Genomic DNA, 20,493 nt, shown 5'->3' on the forward strand with positions numbered 1-20,493 from the left:
CTGGAGAGTTAATCAGCTGTCCTGGCCCTCTCTGAAATTTTTTTTTCCTGTATTTTAAACACTATTATAAAGTGAATTTATTATTTAAGAAATACTGATTAGGCAACATCCAAAGATATCACTAAATAGCTTTCTTAAAAAAGATGAATATTTCCATAAGTTTTTTAATCACCTTTTGTCTTTGACAGTTTCCTTATTTTCCTTGCTTGCTATATCCTGTTTTCCTTTTTTGTGACAAGGGAGAAACATTAGATAAACATGTTTAAAATTGGTTATAATTCCTAACATCACATGCTATTTCAGATAGTGATTTGTAAACACACTAAGTCAGTTTTAACATCTTTCCTAAACAACCCTAACTGTCCTTGACTGAACTACTGCAGATCCATCAGTCCAGCAGTCCATTGACTGCTCAGTAAAGGCACAACCAAGATGAAGTGAGCAGTGGACACGGTGCACGTCCTTGTCACACCAAACCCTTAATAATTTTTTGAAGTTTTAAGTCCTCAGAGACAAACTCTTAAAACAGTTCACCAGTGCTCATAAAATTCACATCTTACAGAAATTAATTATGAAAAAACTTTCACAGATTATATCATGTTTTATAAAAATGTATCTTCTTTCATTTATAGTTCTTAATTGATTTAATTTATTGAGATTAGCCAGCTTTGATCAGAGAATCAGGGTCGGCTTTGATTTGCATTTTCACAAGTGTTCCTGAGAAGGACCAGAGTTAATGTTCCTTTGAAATGAACTGTTTTGCTGAAGCAGCTCTACTTATTCATTGCTGTTGCATCAATGATCTCTTTGGCTTCCTGTCTCTTAGAAGCACAGCAGTTACTCTCTATAGGATGCTCTTATCTCTTCTGCCCTAGAGTGCATCTCTTTCTGTGGCTGCCTTTTTACTGTGGAGTTTTGACTAAGTGTGTAGAAATTGATAAATGGAATTGCATTATTTTTCTTTCTATTCTCTGAAGCTTTTTGTTATTTTTAATAGCTTCTTAGATATATACAAATCCTCAATTTCTCTATGATATCCATTTATCAGCAATCCAGTCTCTTTCTCAGTTAACCCATATCCATGAAGTTTTTTGATTAGCATTCTACCATACCACTATTAAACAATTGTTGTTATAGCTTACTATTAATAACCTCTGGATACAGTTTTGCTTATAGTGACTTATTCACAGGTACAAGTATTAACAAAAATTGTAGCCCTTAAGAAAGTCCCTTAAATGTGCCTTAATATCGAATTTCATTTGTTCTTTCTCAAAAATATGTATGTAATTGAGATAAAGATTAAAAGGGAAAGACAAGAAAAAAAGGGAATATGTACAAATAGAAATAATTGTGTTAGAGTGATAAGATTATATGGTGGGTTTTTTTTCATATTTATTCAATTCATTAAACTTTCTATGATACCCTGATTATATTAGGTTTTATATTGACTCGAAACTTTTTTTTTTCCAGGTGGTGACATGTCTAAGAATGTGAGCCAGTCACAGATGGCAAAATTGAATCAACAAATGGCCAAAATGATGGATCCAAGAGTTCTTCATCACATGGGTAAATACAAAGTTGTTGCCAGCTGCTAATACATGGTTTAGTTTATATAAATATAATATATAATACAGGGTTGAGTTTTAATAAGCCTTCTGTTGTGATATGAAAATCTGTTCAAACAATATATGATTTGAGAAAAAGGGCCATCTAACTTGTAAGATGAATGACTGTAATAGTGCTATATAAGCTGAGGTTTTATTTACTCCTCTGCTGCCGTCTATGATTTTTTTTAGTAAGATACTTCATTGTCATTTGTTAATGCTTGTTCTGGTGACCTTTTGCCCTAGTTTAGAATCTAGATATTTTCAATGGTGAGACTTTGGAATTATCTAAAGATTTTGAAAACCCAGTTCCACTTTTACTTGTGTAACCAATGAAAAGTTCCTTAAACTTTCTGAACCTCACTTTTCCTGTCTGTAAAGTCACAGGTAATATCTCATCAGGAAATTGTGGTGATTAAATGAGCTAATAGATATGAAAGCATTTAGTACAGTTCTGGACATATTGTGGATGTTTAATTATGCTGAATTCTTTTCTTCCTTTAAGTCCTATGAAATTACTACCCTCCACCCCTGCCCCAATTGATTACTGTTTACAAGACTCTTAGACCTCCTGGGGAAAAAAATTTTGTTTAGGTTTATTGACTTCCTACTGTGTGACAGGTATGGTTGCTACGATCTCTTCATGTAGTATGTATTCCTCATAACTTGACCAGGTAAGTTATTTATTCTGTTTTATAGGTGAGGATACCAGTGATAATGGAAATTTTTATGTTTTTTAAGGCTGATCATCAGATTGCAGGCAGAACCTAGTATATTTTTTAGAAGTGCAAGTGTTTATTAGGCCAAAGTAACATGTTCCCAGTTCTTTTTATTAATTATCTGACTTTATTCTTTCATTCTAGGTGGTATGGCGGGACTTCAGTCAATGATGAGGCAGTTTCAACAGGGTGCTGCTGGCAATATGAAAGGCATGATGGGATTCAATAACATGTAAAGAAGATGCCTTAATATAAACTGACTCGGTTAATTACATTATTTGCTGAGACCTCAAGAGTTTCCCTCCTTTTTGCAAACGGAAAAAAAGTATTTTTCTTGCCTATCTTGCCCTCTTTCTTTCTCTTCTCATCTTTTCCCCCATCCTCTTTTTTTCCTTTTCTCCTTTTTTCCTTCCCTTCCTTTGGCATAAGGGAGGAATATATGGTTTTTGTGGAAATCATTATATTTTTTTGCTTTAGATTTTCTCCTGTTAGTTTTCAACCATCATAACACTTAAGTTAAACAAATCATGATGTAAAATTTAAGTACTTAAAAGTTTTTAATTGTTTCAGAGGACAAGCATTACATTTGTAAACAGTCCTGGTCAGTAGTTACATGATGTCTCAATAAAAGTGCTGTAAAATAAACTTCAAAGTCGTTATAAGTTAAGGGGTTGTTAAATTTCTTTATGGTTTAAAATTATCAGTGTATAAATATTAAAAGGCAGAAAGAAAAATCAATATTTAAAACTATTTCCAGAAGTATATCTTTACTGAGAAATATGGTAGAGTAACGTAACCATTAGTATTAGGAATTTTTGCTTATTTTGGAATAATAAAGATAATTTTGCCATAGAAAATCTTACAGCTCTGCCATTTAAATTGAAATTGTGAATTTGGTTACATTTCACAGTTTAATGTTTTGTATATAACTTGCATTTTTTACCTCATATTTTTGAGGCCTTAATGGCAATATGTGATTTTCTTGAAAAGCCAATTTTGTGTTACCAAAAATCTGCTTGAAGAAATTGATTTTCTTTGATGATAATAGCTAATATATAGACCTCCTAATGGGAAAATAATTGTAGATATAAGGCTGTCACTAATATGTTAAAAATAATGAGACCATGACAAGATTGATTTGGTTGTTGGTTACTTTGGATTGCTGCACATTTCATTTAGAACAACAGCTTTTAAATAAGTTGTGGAATTATTTTAAAATACTAGAATAATTATTATACCTACTTATTACTGACATCACGAAAATAATAGATATGGTGTAACAGTGTATTTTGAACTATTATGAACTGATCTTCAGCAGAGAGTTGATCTGTAGTAGAAAGAGAGTGAAAGAAATAGCTAGTTTTTATAGTATTAACTTTTTTATAATTCAAGTGTTTTAAAAAGACCTTAATAGCCAAAGTATCTTTAAAAAATAATTACATAAAGAATGCAACTGATCTTTTTGTTTATTTAGGCAAAGATTTTATATCTCACTATATCATTTTCACCAGGTAAAAACTTTAACATCCCTATAGAATATTTGTATACCCTGTAAAAATTGTGTATCTTGTGTTCTGCAAAAATGTCATTGCAAGGTCCAGCTATAGAAATTTGACAATGAGAGAAAATATTGTTCTTCAAATTAGTTTCTTATTAAACTGATGCATACCATCTTTTCTGGGCATGCATTTTTGTGATTTCTATCCTGGGCATACCACTTTTACATTTTGACCAAAAAAGGAAATGAGACAGTTGTCCAGACTTTATGGTTTGGGGCATTGTTTTTAGTATTTTTGTGTTTGATACAAATTATATTTTTCAGAAGCAAAAATAACACTGGCCAAGGACACAACTAAAGGTCCAGAACACCTAGTTCAGCTTCCATTTCTCTTTCCTTTTCTATAAAATAAGGGGAATTGGAGATGCTCTCTAAAATTGTGATTCCATTAATTCCTCAGCCTGGCATCTTTTTAGTTAAAAAAGCTATCCTTCAGTTTTCATAAGTTTTTATCAAAGTACTGGTATTTTGACAGCACAAGTACAGTATCAAATCAAATTCCTTAATAATTTGAACAAATTTCCTTTTATTTTTCACTATTGTTAAAATTGGTTCCTTAGCTTTTTGATATCTGTCCTATTCCCAACTTAGAGCTAGCACTCGATCTAATACTATACAACATTGCATTCTTCTTGGATTTTATTATAATGTTACTTAAATATGTACAAACATAAAACTAGTATAATTTCTTGTGCTTACAGTGCTTATGTAATGTTAAAGCAAAAACAAACTAATTAATTATCAATGTGGGGGGGGTAATAGCTCTCAGTGTTAGCATGCCTGCTTAGTATGCACAAGGTCCTGGGTTCAATTCCCAATACCTCCATTAAAAAAATTTTTTTTAAATTATCAACAAACTACAATAACTAGAAAAGGCAAATTAAAAATTTAACCTGATGTCAGTGTTCTGGAAGTGTCATATTTGCTGGCATATAGGATATAAGGTGTGTGTATGTGTATATATATATATATATATATATATACACATACACACACATATACATTGCATTGCAATTTAAGGAGGAATTTTTTGGAAAAAATAAAGTACTTTTCATAGGTAGTAATAGTGATTTTAAAGTGTGTTACATAAACCATTATATTGTTCAAATAATACTGTAATTATAATGTGAGAAGTCCTAAGTTCTGATATTCAGTAATATTGTACTAACCTTGCATAGAAGTATAATGCATATAGCTAAAAAGAAGTGTATTATTATCAATAAATACTGATACACCAAAGGTAATAAAACCAGGAAATTTACTGGGATTAAAGTCTCATCATGCATATAATGTTGGTAAAATTAATATAATATTAATACTTTATGTCAGTGAATGTAAGGGTTCTAAAAAGTAAACCATAATATAAAATAAAATTGAATTAATTTGTTTTACAGATAGCTCTAGTACATATAAACAAATGTTTGAGTAAAAAAATGAGATAAAATGTTTGAAATAAATGTGAGGACTTTCAGATTGATGATTGTGTATACAGTAAAAGCAAGTATTTTATTATAATAAAAAAATAGTAACCACGGAATTTGAATAAGCTCTAATAAAAACTATGTCAGGGAGAACCATGGCTAAATAACAACTAAATGTAAGTAAGTTTTGGTCTTCCTTAAAACCTGGCAATAATTATTAATAAAGCCAAGTAAGTTATCATATTCAAAACTAGAAAACCATCATCACAGCTAAAATCTAGATGATTCTGTTCATTGCTGGCATTCACTGGATTAGAAAGGGTCATCTTCAAAATTCTGCTCTAAGCTCCAATTACCAAGTTCTGAACATTAAGCTACTACATTAAAGTTGAACCTAATACCTTCTTTGCTCCTGAGCCATGAGTTACAGGCATGATGAATTTATAGCCCAGATACTGGGGAACTAATTTAAATTTTACTTCTAGATCACCTGTATAGTCTGTGGCTTGTTATTTTTGTAAAGTAGTTATTGATGTCTTGTGAAATTTTGCTGTGGCTTTTCCTCCCCACACTTGGCCATTAGGGGTAGGTAGCAGTTTATTTGTGCTCAGTGTTGAGTAATTGCTAACCCAGGACTCTAGGCCCTATCCCTCTCTACTGACCTCTTGTCTGTTATATGAGCATGTTGAGTACAACGTAATTTTCGGATACCTTTAAAATGAAAATACAACTTGTAAGCTAGTAATATGGCATATTTTCTTTGGTGATATTAATGTGGTGCCACACAAGCTCTTCTGTTTGGCATGCCTGTGCTACTGTTTGCAACTTTCATGGCTTTTGTTTCTCTTCGTTCAGATCATCATTTGAAAAGCTTCAGCTTCATTTGGCTTTAAAGGGTTCTCTCATTAGTCTAAAACCATGATTCCTTGGTACCAGTTGGTTCATAAATGGAAAAATAGTCAAGAAGTACGTGTTTGTAGGAGGGATAATTTAGATGAGTCTAACACTAAGAAAATCCCCTGCATGAGGCCTGAGACTACTCTGACACAAAGACTTCTAATGGGAAGCAGAAGGGAGTAATATCCTCTGACTGTGGTCTGTATTTTTGTGTGTGTGTGGTCTGTTTTTCTTAAGCAACATATGCCAAAGTTTTGTGACCTTCCAGAGAAAAGTCCCATATCTACATCGAGGAGATCATGTAATGTCTGCCTGTCTGCATTATTTAGGAATCATGGTTGTTTGCTTTTTGTGATTTGATAATAGAATGAGGGAGATTTGTTCCTCAGTGACCCAAAAGAGGTAAGACTTGTTACTGGATATATTCATGGGCCCATAATTTCTGACTTTGGGAATCAATTAAGGGGTTCAGAGTTTTGTTTCTGGCAGAAGTGGTGCAAGAAATACCTGCTTGTTTCTTGACATTCCATTTGATAGGAAATACAGGGAGTGTGAAACCCTTCAGTTGACATGTCCTTTCATTTTCTACAGTTTCCTTCTTATTGTATTTGTCTACTGTAAGAAGCACTAACTGTAAAGCCAAAGGCAGGATACCCCTGTGAGGAGCCCACACCTGGTTCTACTCCCCTAGTAATAGATGTGGCAACCATGCCTAAAGAGGCCTTGGCTCTGCAGGCTGGTCACAGTATAGGAAGGGACAGGACCCAGAGCCTGTGTTCCAATTGCCCTGAGATTCTAGGAGCTTCTGAGGAGGGAAAAGGGAGATGCATGGAGTGGGAGTTGCTCCACATGGGGGTCTGTGTAGTTCTGAGCTTGAAGTGGCTGGGCCTTGCTGGATTGGTATGTGATGTGATGAGTTTGGGGAAGAACAGTTACCATTAGAAGCAGTGTCAGGGATGGAGATCAATGCCTTCCTTAAGTTCCAGGCCTCTAGGAGCCCAGATTCCTTGGAGTTGCTGCCCCGCTGCCTTGGACTGGAAGCTGACTGGGAGAACTATGAGTCAGAATAACCTGGACATCTTCCTGTGGCCACAGATGCTAGTTCCAATGGTGTGGAGGGCCCTGTGCCACTCCTCGAGCCCTCACCTTATCCTGGTATGCAGTAAATTGCTGACCCAAGGCCATGATGGGGGAAAAAAAAAAAAGAAGCCAAAGGCATTTTATTTGAGGTCTTAGAATTGTAATTCAGGAATCACAGATACCAGAGGTACCTAGAATAGTGTTCCACTGGAGGAAAATGGGTAGAGGTTTTTATGAGGAAAAGGAGGAAGTTCATGCAGAACTTGCTTACACATTTTGTACCAAAAATTTGGGTTGGAGGTAAAATTGTTCTATATACACAGTTGGGTTATCAAGTATATTTCATCCACTACTAGAGAAAGGTATGGTTTCTTTAGTCCAGGGAAAGTACAGTTCTCAGGATTGTTCTTTCCTTACGGCAAAGTAGCCAATATCAACATTTTATTTTAGAGAGTTCAGCAGAAGTTTAGCATGGCCAGTGAACCTGGAGGTCCTCAGGGCACGTCTGTCACTTATGCCATTGTACCTTTCACATTACCCTCTTGCTTATGATTTTTCCTAAAGAAAACATCACTGGAACAACTCTTAGTCCACATCGCTGGAGTGGCTTGGCTACCTGTTCTGGATTCATCATGCCCCTCAGAAGGTGGGTTGTGTGTAAGAATCAATGGATAGATCAGGAAAATCATTCGCAGCGCTGTGACATTGTGCTGCCTCAAGCATAGTGATCTGCGTGAACTTTAACTGAGCAGTAGTATGGTTAAGTATAGAAGTAATCAATTTAAGCAAGCTCTTTATCAGTGTAAAAAGGCTAACAACAATTATTAAGAACTATAACCCAGTTCACAGAACAGTTCTGAACTAAGGTCCATTGTTTGAGGGTAACAAGCTGAACACATCAAACATTAGGGGAGTGTTGAGGGTATTAGAATGAAACCAAGTGGCTTTCTTCTGTAGGACCTCAATTTGTTTCTACTATATCAGAAATATTTATCCAAGTACAGGAGGTGATATTTTAAGGTGGTACAGATACCTCCATATTCTGCCAGAAGGTAGTCCAAGGAAAATCAGTTATCTGTTATAACATGAGCAAGTGAGTTTAGGGAGTTTTCTTGGGCACTTAATCCTATGTCTGTGGCATTAGCTATGTCTGCTATGGTGGCAGCAATTTCAAACGATTTTGCCAAGTGTTTCTGTCCCCCACATGGGGAATATAATTCTTAGGTATTTCTGAAATCTCTCAGAGGAGGTCTCGTTGGAGGCAAGAAGTAGAGCATATGTGCCATTTGGTAATTTCTGAAGAATTTAACACAGTCAAAGGAGCTATTAAAAGTCCTAGGGCACATTGAGAACCTGGGGTTAAGGGGATTGAGGCAGGACATCCCCCAGGCAGAACTCTTCCAATCACAAATAAAGACATAGCCAGATGGGGCACAAAGAAAGGAGCTGCAAGGTGAAATTAAACCAAGGGTTGGTTATATTTGAGCTGTCTAGAAGCCTTCCTTGTTGAAATCCATGGGGGTCATCATGAGGATATGTTTTGTTGTTGCACCTTTACCTTGTTATAGCAAGGTAAAGGTGAGAGCAAATGTTTCTGGGTAACCACAGGGTGCTGTTGGAACAACTTTTCCTAAGAACTGTTGGAGGTTTTGTCTGGTTCTATTGACCAAACAAGGAAAAGGAGCTGTGGATTTGAGTAGGCAAATGTGGTACCCTGCAAGAATAGATGAATTCTGAACAAGACAGGGTGGAGTGGTATCAGTAAGACTGGAGTTAGCTGAGGCAAGGGAATGATCTGGGGTGCCAATGGCATATCCAACAATCAGATTTCCTCCTAGACTTTGGGAAATGCAGATTAGGGAATTATTCTTCCAGGCATAAGGGTTCTGGATGGATTTTAAGAGTGAATAGTAAGTCTAGTGAGAGAACTATCCAAGTAAAGTCAGCCATTTTAATATACAGGGAAAAGGGTGGCTTGTGGTCTTGGTTAATGAAAGAATCCCAAGCTGAATAGATGAATGGCCAAGAAGTGGAGCCCCAGAGGCTTCTCAGGAGAGTTCTGGCAAGATACATGGTTTTCACAGAATTACCACCAGTGTAAGATGCCCACTGTATGTAGTAGGGCAAAGAGCATTAATAAACCTGTAGCCACATGGAGGAGTCCCAAAAGTTCAATTCTCCAATCAAAATTAAGGGACCAAAGGACCTGCATCACTTCCTTTAAACTTTCATTCCAAACATAAAACCATTCATGAAAATTTTTCTTTAGAGCCTTAATGAGACTTTGGCAATAATGTAAAAGATCTTCCTTTGCTAGAAGGGGCTCGATTAGTCCTGAGTCAACAATCATGGGTCTTCCAGTAATTATTTCAAATGGCAACAGCTTGTGTCTTCCAAAGGGTGTCGATCTAAAGTTTAAAAAAAAAAAAAAACCATAAGTAGTAATTTAGGCTGAGGAAGACTGAAAGGGTCAGAGAGTTTTGCCAGTTGCGTTTTGATTATGCCATTGGTTCTTTCTATGATCAGAGGAATAAGGATGATGGGCACAGTGGATGTTGTACTATAGGTCAGATTTCACAGTGTTTAGAATTTGTCCAGTGAAATGGGTACTTTTATAACTCTGGGATTCCAAAGGAATTTCTCAAGTAGGAAAAATCCTTTCTAACAACATTTTGGCCACTGCAAGGGTTGGTGCTCATCTGCAAGAAAAGGCTTCCACCCAATGGGAATACATACAAACCATTGCCAGAACATATCTGTATCCTTGAGAGGGAGGCAGCCGGATAAAATCCAGTTGCCAGATAGTAAAAGGACCAGGAGGTAAAAGAAAGTGGCCTTGAGAATATGAATAGGTTTTCCTGGGTTATACTTCGGACAGATCTGACACCTCTGACATACTTCAGTCGCTACTATGGGAGGTTTCCAAAAGTATTGTTTTCCCCAGGCTATCATTTTAGCAGTTTCTTAATGAGTCATTTCATGTATTAATTTTAATATGGTTTCTTGAATGACTGCAGAAAGAGCAAGGCGGCTCTTTGGCCCATACCAAAGCCCAGAATGTTGGTTGAATGTGCATCCTTCAGAAACCCACCTCTGCTGTTCCTTAGCTGTAGCACGCAATTGCCCATCACTGATAATATCCTTTAAATCCTGGGTGTCCTTCTAAGTAGTACGTAGTTAACTTGGTGTGAATAGCATGACCAACAGGAGGTGGTTTCTTTATGGAGCCTGAATCTTGTCATGCTGCAGCCTTAGCAGCTCTGTCGCCGGTCAGTTTCCCTTTCCTTCCTCAGTATTATCTTTGGAATGCCCTGTTACTTTTATTACTGCCAGCTGTTGTGCAGCAAGATTGCAGCCAGCAAAGCCTTAACAAAGGGGCCATTTTCCATTTCATTTCCCCCTGAGTTCAAGAAACCTCTTTCCAAAGCGTTCCAAAGTCATGAGCTACTCCAAAAGCATACCTGCTATCACTGTGTTAACGCATTTGCCAGCGGCCAAAGTGCAGGTGCAAGTGGGTGCGTATAGTTGAGCTTGTTGGGCTGAAGGAACCGACAGGCAGAGAGAGCGCTGGATTCTATTACAGTGAAGGGAGTAGTGACAGTATGTCCAGCTTTCAGTTGTCCAGCATCATTTCATAGATAAACCAAGAAATGTCAAATTTGTCTAGAGGTGTTTCTTGCAAATCTGGATGCAGCCTAGTGAGAAGATCAGTTGTGGTTGTGCAATCATGTGGGGTCTTATCTGCTGCTGATGGTAAGAGGGTAGCAGGACTTAGGGAGTTACAATGAGGCAAAGTGACATTTGGAGAGAAAAGCGGTAACATTTCATAGGATGTCAGTCAGCTAGTGTTGTACCTGGTGTGAGTTCAAAAGTGCCTCAACAGAGTGAGGGACAAAAACCTATAGGGGAGACCCTGAAGAGACTGTCTCTTCTGTGGCCTGCAGAGGGAAGCAGTGGCTGCTATGCTTGGAGGCAAGCTGAAGCTGTAGGGTCCAACTGTTGGCTCTAAAGGCCAATAAGTCTGTGTTTGCCCCTTGGGGCTGAACGAACACTCCAAGGGTGTTTCCTGCTAATTTGATGTACAAGCAGTAGAAAGGGAAAAGAATAATTAAGGTGCCCTAAAACAGGGGCTGTGGCCAACTGAGTTTTTAAAGTTTGAAAAGCTGACTCAGCCTCATTATCCCAAACAAGAGGATTGGGTCTGTTGTCCTTCAGAAGGGAATAAGGGGTTGTGTGTATAAGGAGAAATCAGGAACCCAACTCTGCAACAGCCTGTTAGCCCAAACAAGCATCTCAATTGGCACTTGGTGGCGGGAAAGGGGAAACTGAGATGCATGTAGGATCTGCTGTTAACCCTTGACAGGTAAGCAGATGATCCAAATATCTTACCTGGGTTTGAACAAATTGGAGCCTATCCCTTGAGACCTTATGTCCTTTGTGTGCTGAGTGAGGCTTTGTAGGCTGTCCTTGAGACTTGCTTTCTCAGTGGGGGAGTGCAACAAAAGGTCATCAACGTATTGAAGTAAAACAGAGCCATGGGCAAAATTCACATTGGCCAAGTCTTGTCTCATTATCTGTAAAAATAAGTAGGGCTTTCTGTGTAGTCCTGAGGCATAATGGTCCTATCCTTGACATCCTTTCCAAATAATGGCAAACAGGTACTGAGTATCTAGATGGGCAGGAATGTCAAAGAAAGCACTACATAAATCTATGACTTTAAAGAACCAGAGGGAGTAAATTGAGGATGATGTGAGGGTTGGGGACCACAGGGTGATGTGGTATGACTATGTTGTTTCTGGCTTAGAGATCTTGAACAAAACACCAGTCTCGACCATGAGGCTTGTCTATGGGAAGGACTGGCATGCTTCAGGGACTGGGGCATGGAATTATGAGGCCCTTCTAGAGGTCTGCTTTGAGAGTGGGACGAATTCCTTCTAGTGCCTCAGGCCTGAGGGCACTGTCTGAGGCGAGACAAAGGTTTATTAGGATCATCTCAGATCTTAATTGATGAATGTGTTCTATGAATGAATGAGTTCTATGTCATTTGAAGAGGTAGACCATAAGGTAAAAGGAACAGAATCTAACAAATTCTTGTGATTGACAAGACAGAAGCAAGGCGGGGACTCTCAATATCAGGACTATAGTTAGAAGTAGACCTCAAGGAGTCAAGGAATTGTAAGTGTATTTCCCCTTTTAGAGAAAAGGAAATAGTAGCTTGTAATTTTTCTGGGAAGTCTTGGCCAAGAAAGTGTACAGGGACAAGGAACAAGAAGGACTGGTGAGTTCCACAAAAAGAACCTATCTTGAAAGGCAAGGGGGCTGATTTGCTTACCTTCATAACTGTGTTGGAAACTCACACCATTTGGACCTTTCTGTACTCCAAGGAAGGGGGCCTTGAGGCCGGTGGGGTTCAAGATAGACAAAGTTGTTCCTGTATCCACAAAAGCATCAATAGCCTCAACTCCTATACAAAGGTCCAATTCTCCCAGTGATATTAAGTGGGAATACTGGGAAGACCCCAAATTTTCCTTAGAGCATCCCCTTGCCTTTCAAGATAGGTTCTTTTTGGGGAACTTACCAGTTCATGCACAGCAAAGCTGAAGGAACTGATTCTTAGATTAATATTTTCCACTTAAAAGGGGACCCTGCACTGGGCTGGTCTATAGAGAGGACTGCTGACCTCAAACTCATCTTAAAATCATGCTTAAACAGAGGAGAAGTGACATCTGCCCCAGGACAAGAAGACAACATCTGAAGCAGCAGCTATCCCAAGATACTCGACCTGATCCATATGATTATTTGAAGTGTAGTTCTTGATTTCTTGGACTTTTGAACATAAATGTTCTTCTATCATGGGCACAAATCCTGTGCAGAGTTTAAAAATTAATCCAATTGTTGGTTTTATGGTCAGTTACCTATGTCCAGTACTTCTGGTTTACCTCAGTGGATTTCTCTTCTCCAAGGCTCTGATTGGACGGTCCTGAGAAAATTTTTCTAGAATAAAGAAGTTACAGTTCTGTTTGGGCCACTATTGATATTACTAGATGGGACCCCCTCACTTGGCCAATCAATCATACTCACTCTGACCATGGATATGAATTTTCTTTAAAAGTTACTCAAGCACAGTCAGAGAAACAAGCTAAGTTTCAGTCAAAAACCATAACCACCTCCTTCTCCCTCAATTATGGGATGGATTTACACGGGTAACACCAGGCTATAGTCATTTAAGTTTAAAGGTCCTTTGTGTTGGGAACAGTTAAATCATACCAATTTAGTCAGCTTAATGACACTAGGAAATTGGTCTGGCTGCCTTGTGAACAATGCCAACATATCATTACCCTTAATGACTGTGAATGGTGCAGGACACACTGAACCAGATGACCAGGGATATACATGGCTGCACGTAATGGAAGTTCTTGGCTTAAATATTTGTTATTGACCTTATTAATTCTACTAGTTACATTACTTATACTCTGCCTAATTTATACTGTTGTTTCTTGTTATTACCTGAAATGTGACTGCGCTACTGATAAAAATAGTAATGATTAAATGACTTAAAATGACTGACGAAATACATAGTTTTATATAAGGTTAAAATGATGGTAATAGTATAACTCTAGAAATGGGAAGAAGCAAGGAGAGGGAATCATTTCCTGGACCATATGAAACTCACTGAGCCCAGAGACAGGGCCAGAGACTTCCGTGGCTAACATTAACAGGGCCTAGTCCAGTAACAGCACTTTGAGTGGCCTCTCAATGAAATCTTGCCTGACCTATGAATAAGCCTTGCTAGCACCATAGGACAAATTGGTCATGAAATGCCTCCCAAGCCATGGTTGAATTTACAAAAAGGGGAAACTGTAAAACTGTTTTCTACAAGGATTAAGTCATTACTGCAGTTGCTGACCTGAAGTACACCCTAAAAAAAATTCGGCATGAAGAACAGGATGAGACACTGTGCTTCTGGAAAACAGGCAAAACAGGACCTTAGATAGTTTGAAATATTCCAGGAATAATTTTTTTTTTATGAACCGAGGTTCTGGCATTTTTCCATACTTAGAAAAATCACTAAAATCATTATCTGAAATATCTGTTCCTCATGTTTTTTTTTCAAATGGAGGTACTGGGAATTGAACCAAGTATCTCGTGCATGCTTAGCATGCACCCCATCCACTGATACCTATTCCTTGTGACTAGACGTGACCTTATACTGAGATGTATTTTTGATTACACTTATTTCTTAGCCAAAATCACGTATATATATTGGCCTCTCCCCATTGCTCTTTGGAAAGGTTTTCTCAGAGCTCTTTGAGAGGCTGCCTCCTGGGCTATAGTACTCAGTGAGACACTGAATAAAACTCACAGCTCTTATGTTCTGTGTGTTTTCTCAGTTGACACACACTTCAGTAATTACTATCCAGACCTTTCCAAATATTACACTCACCTTTGGTTTAGGAATTTTCTGCCCTTCTAATAGCCTATTTTCTGACATTTTCATTCTCAGAGGGTCACAGTGGCTGCAAGTGTAGGCTCTAGAACTAGACTGCCTGGGTTTGAATCCCTGCTCTTCTGCTTAGCAGCTGTGCCCCTGACCAAGTTACTTAACCTCTCTAAGCCTTTGTTTCCTCATCTGTAGAAAATGTTGGTAATTACAATAGTACCTCAGAGTTGTGAGGAAGAGTTAATACATGGAAAGCCCTAAGCACAGTACCTGGCCAATTGAGCTCTATGAGTGAAGCCACTGCTGTTATTTAACAGATTCTGTATCTTTAAGCTTTAAATCAATCTAAAGTGCATTGAAAAGATTTTTTTTTTTAATTTTTACTTTTGGTGGGGGGAGGTAATTAGTTTTATTTATTTATATATGTTTAGAGGGAATACTGGGGATTGAACCCAGGACCTTATGCATGCTAAGCCTGTGCTCTACCACTTGAGCTGTATCCTCCCCCACTAAAGTAGATTTTAATTTTTAACACCTTATTTTTTCTTGTGCATGATTGATGATGAAAATATATCCCCCTATTTAAGGAATGGGATAACCTTAAAAATATTCTTTACTAAAATATCTATGTAGCTATGTTAAAACCATATGAAAGTCTTGTTTTTTATTTGATGGACATTCCAGGTTATTGAATTTTATTCAGCTTTGTTTTCAGAGATAGGATCTCCGTGAAAGGCTGGGAAATGCTAAATTTAGATAACAGTTGTGTTTTCAACTAAATTATGGTAATACCTGACTTTATTTTTTGTCACGGTGATATAACTTATTCTACAAAGTGAAAGGAAGATTTTGCATGTTGTTTGTTGCCCACTTTTAGTTGATCTACGACAGTCTGGAAATGACACAAATGTAAATGCCCAAAATAAAACCATTAGGATTTCTATGCTTTTCTATTGCTATGAGTTGTTCATTTGCAACAGACTGCTCTTCAGTTGCGTATTTGTGTTAAAAAAATAACTCAGGAAATAATTCTAGTTCATGTTGGAATGTGATTTGCAATTTGAACTTTCAGTAAACTAAGAAATGTACTTGTAAACCATGAGAGTAAGTTTGGCTTCAGCAGTGAAGAATGTAATTTGATGCTTAATTGCCAATTTGCAAAAGAAAATCATACATTTGTAAACATTCCACTAATTTTTAATGATAAAGGCTTTTGATTACCCTTCTTGCCAATAAGAGGAAAGGGAATTTGAATACATGTAATGTAGAACTGTCTTGTTTATCAAAGCCAATTCATGAAGCCTTTAACAATTGCTTCTTTATTTTTCGTCTCAATGTATTGCAGTTTGTTTTTGCTGTTTTGGATTGTCTCAACCCCTTGTAATGTCACTTGATCATGTTACTAAAACTTGTGTACCACAGCAACAAACTAATTTGATTTTATTACCAGAATATAAATTATGAATTTCTGGCCAATTTTTAAAATGTAGATGGCTTTTGGTGGTAGGTATAGCTTAGTGGTAGAGTGCAAGCTTAGCATGGACCAGGTCCTGGGTTCAATCCCCAGTACCGCCATTAAAAATAAATAAAATAAAAACTAAAAACAGTTAATCTTAAAAAAAAATGTAATTAAAAATGCAGATGGCTTTCAAATAATCAGTTTAAAAAATCAGAATTCTTAGTTTGGGGGTTTATTTAAATTGTAGTAAAAAAAAACCCCACATGACATAAAATTTGCCATCTTAACTATTTTAGTGCCCAGCTCAGCTGTGTTAACTACAATCACATTATTGTGCAACAGATCTCTAGAACTTTTTTCTCTTGCAAAACTGAAACTTTATGCCCACGGAATAACAATTCCACTTTTTCCTCTGCCTCAACTCTTGGAAGCCACCATTCTAATTTTTATTTCTAAGAGTTTGTTATTTAAGGTAACTCCTATAAGTGGAATTATGCAGTATTTGTCTTTTTGTGATTGACTTATTTCACTTAGCACAATGTCCTCAAAGCATCAACCAAGTTATAGCATATGAGAGTATTTCCTTCTTGTTTAAGGCTGAATAATATGCCATTGTGTGTATAAACCACATTTTCTTTATCCACTCATCCACCAATAGATATCAAAAAATTAACTTTTAAGGTTTTTGGTTTGGTTTTTAGGTTATCATAGTTATATGCAGAATAGAAAGTGTAGAAGAATATTAAGCAGAGAGTAAGGAAAAAGAACTTTTGCGCAGGAGAGAAAGAACATTTAAGGTTATAAAGGTGTTGCGCGTGCTGGTGCCACTATGAATATAAGATATATTAGGCCATAACTTTGAGGAGCATTTATTAATTTTGACTGGCATGAAAATGGAATTTAAAGTATCAAATGAAGCCCCTCCTCCATAGCCAAAATAATGTATTTTATTTTCGACCTCTACAACTGGGGAAAATTGTGTGAAACTGTCATACTAAAATTATAATAAAATACCATTTACCTGGAAATGCTCCAACTAGTTTATTAAAGTAATGCAATAATCACTGCAATCATGACTTTTTAATTTGGTTGAACATTGGGAAAAATGGGAAAAGTCTGAAATGCTCCCTCTTACACACACACCCCCCCCCACTAAAAATTATTCTTCACACTTGTCAACATGGAAGCTTGCTGCTCTCCTTCAGGTCTCACTTAACTTTTTCTACAGGTACATACACTTAAGTATTTCTGACAAGTGTAAGCAAAATTCACCTTTGAGGCTCTTATTTCAAGGGCATTTTGCCTATAGACTCATCCATGTAAGAAATGGAATACGTAGCAGGAGCCGTTTATTTAAAAGTATTTTTTCGGGATTTGTACATACTAACTACTATATATAAAAAAGGTTAGACAACAAGGTCCTACAGTGTAGCACAGGAAACGATATTCAACACCTTGTAATAGCCTATAATGAAAAAGAATATGAAAAGGAATGTATATATGTACAACTGAATCACTATGCTGTACACTAGAAATTAACACATAATAAATCGACTATTTCTCAATAAAAACAAAACAAAAAACAGCACATCATTCACTTAAAAATAATTTTAAACATACCTGAATAAAATTATTTAGAATTTCTGCAATTACATACATATATATTCAGCAACCACATCTCATCACAAGCCTTTAAAGCACACTACGCAGCTGTTCTATTTCACAAGTGCAGAAATCAAGGTCTGGCGGTGACTGCCCTCCAGGACGCAGCTGGCGAGTGTTGGCGCCCAGATCCCGAAGCGAGGCTCCAGGTTCAGGTACGAGGCATGACGTCACTGCTGGTGCCGGGCGGCGAGCTTCAGACGTGAGCCGGGCCGGAAGCGGTACTGCAGGAGGCCCCGCCCCGCCTTGCCTCGCCCCGCCCCGCGTGAGCCGGTTGATGGGCCTTTCAGGTCCCGGTCCACCGCGCCCGACTTATCTAGCCGAGCCCCGGGTGCCCGGCCTGGCGGGCGAGGCGCCTGCTGGCCCCGCCCCTCGGGCCGGTCCCACCCCACCCCCAGGGCTGCCCCGCCCCTCCTGCCGTGGCGCGGCGGGGCGCGGCGCTAGGCGGGCGCTACCGGTGAGTCCCACTTCCTGATTGCGGGCTGGGTCCGCGCCTAGACCGGGAGGCGGAGGATGGAAGTGGGCTTATCGGCCATTACCTTGTATCTCGCCAGCGCCAGCAGTCCTGTGGCGGCGACAACGATGGACCGGGAGCCAGGGAGCGGTGAGGAGGGAGGAGACGCTGTCGCAGCCTCGGGAGCTGCGGAAGCTGCGGCCGCCGCGGCGTTCGGGAAATCGGCGCGGCAGGTAGGTAGGACCGCCGAAGGTTGCGGCGGCGCGGAGGCTGAGGCCGGGAGAGCCCAGCCTCCGGTCTGCCTCGTTCGCCGGCTGTCCTTTTGGTCTGCTGGGCCTTTCCGTAGCAGGCCGCCCGCCGGAGGTGCGTTTCGGGGCTCCTCTTCACGGTATCCCCGATCTCTGCCCTGAGACACCGGATTGCAGGAAGGGGCGGACGCCCCCGCAACTGCGTGGCGCCCTCTCGGTGACCACTCCGCTGGCAGCGCTGCAGACTGGGGCGGCCCCTCGGGTTTCGAGGGATGATGGTGCAGCTTCGGGTCTGCGAGCGAGCGAAGGAAGGCGTGTCCCGGAAAGGCTGTCCTGGGAGTAGCTGGAAGCCAGGTGACGCCGGCGACAGTCACTTCTCAGTCTCTCCTAGTGGGAGCGCCTGACTTGGCATCGGCCCTTCGGCTAGCTCATAGCAACTACGTGCTAGGCGTTTACAGGCTGTTTTCCGCCACCTAATCCTTAGAGCTGCGCTGTCCAGAAGACATATAATGCAAAACGCATTGTAAATTATGCATTTCCTACTAGTCGCATGAAACCGGTGAAATCAGTTTCAATATTCTATTTTATTTAATCCAATTTATCAAAAAATTCAACCTGTAGTTAATATGAATTGAAGTTAATTTTAGTATTATATTTTATTTAACCTAGTTTGTCAAAAAACGTTTCAACAGGTAATAAATGTGAGAGTTATCAAGGAGATATTTCACCTTCTCTCTGTGGTACTAGTCTTTGAACTTCTTTGTGTGAAAGGCTTGAACTAGCCACATTTCGAGTGAGCATTAGCCAGATGTGGCTAATGGTTACTGTATCGGGCAACACAATTTTAGAGCGTTAGGTTAAGGTTTGGAGGTTTGTTTTGTTTTGGATTTGGAAGTCTAAAGTAGCAGTTTAGGATCTTTGGCCAAGTAAAATTAATGAAGAAATGGTTCTATCTGAAACTAGCTCGGGAGTATACAGTTTTGTCCTTAAAAACCTCGAGTTGCTCCTGCTTGGAAATCTTCTCACCCTAGGTGAGAATGAATCTTTTTCAGTAGCTTCATTTTTCAGTAGCTTCACTGACTACCTGAGTGTTATTAAGACATTTCCCCTAAGCTAGAATCCTAAAAAATGGTGCCTGAATGTGAGTGTAGTTCTAATATTATAAAATGTAGTTTGCATTAATAAAAACTTTTTCAGATGCTAGTCTTTATATGGTATTGTTTTTTTCACCTACTTAAGAAGGGGGAAAATTGTAAATTTTAAAGGAATTTGAGTGGACCTCAGAGCCATACCTTTCCTGACGTCTCACCTGTGTTTCTGTTTCTAGAGGCTGTTTTCAGTCTCACGGTGGCGGGCATGCTGCGGGCACGCTGCGGGTTTGTGCGCCGGAGGCTGTAGGAGAGCAGTGTTAGCTCATCTCTGGAAGATTGAGAAACACAAAACTTACACACGCATCTTTTGTCATAAAGAAATTTGAATTACAAATTTCAACCAGCAAACAAAACATGTTTTTTTTTTTTGCTTTTGCTCAGTTTTTATATATTGCCTTACACATTTTTTTTCAAAAACATGATTAAAAGCAACATCTGTGTAGAAATTGTTAGATTTTAAATAACAATTTATTTTAAAAAGTTTTAAATTTTACCAGCCTAAAGAAAGTATAAACCAAGTAAGTGTACTTTAAAGCTGGGGGTGGGTTTCTTTGATTTGAATAATCAGGAACTTTTTGTTTGTTGAACTTTACCATCTGAGCAGTTCTTTCTATTTCTCAGGACAAGTGCACTAGCTCCAAACTGCTGTATTTGTCAGGTGATAAATTTAAGCATTTGTCATTGAAGTGGAACAATAGTTGTATAAAGCCTGAAATGGAAAATAGTGATAATAGCTCAAGAACTACAAACTAGAAAGCTTTTCACTGTGAAATACAGTACACTGCTTCTCATCATGTAT

General features: G+C 38.5%; 1 protein-coding gene across 5 annotated transcripts in view; it reads left to right on the forward strand.

Annotated features, from left to right (window-relative positions):
• LOC105094165 (signal recognition particle subunit SRP54) overlaps window positions 1-20,493 on the forward strand; it is a 68,270-nt gene that overhangs the window by 33,787 nt on the left and 13,990 nt on the right. For 2 of the 5 annotated variants that reach the window (XM_010986132.3, XM_010986131.3), the window contains 2 exons: window positions 1,471-1,566; window positions 2,468-2,985. In XM_010986132.3, the coding sequence (XP_010984434.1) occupies window positions 1,471-1,566; window positions 2,468-2,559 (188 nt within the window). In that variant the 3' untranslated portion in view covers window positions 2,560-2,985. The other 3 variants (XM_010986136.3, XM_064485892.1, XM_010986133.3) reach the window with 3 other exon arrangements.

Source organism: Camelus dromedarius, chromosome 5 (assembly GCF_036321535.1).
Source record: "Camelus dromedarius isolate mCamDro1 chromosome 5, mCamDro1.pat, whole genome shotgun sequence".
NCBI classification, from domain to species: Eukaryota; Metazoa; Chordata; class Mammalia; order Artiodactyla; family Camelidae; genus Camelus; species Camelus dromedarius.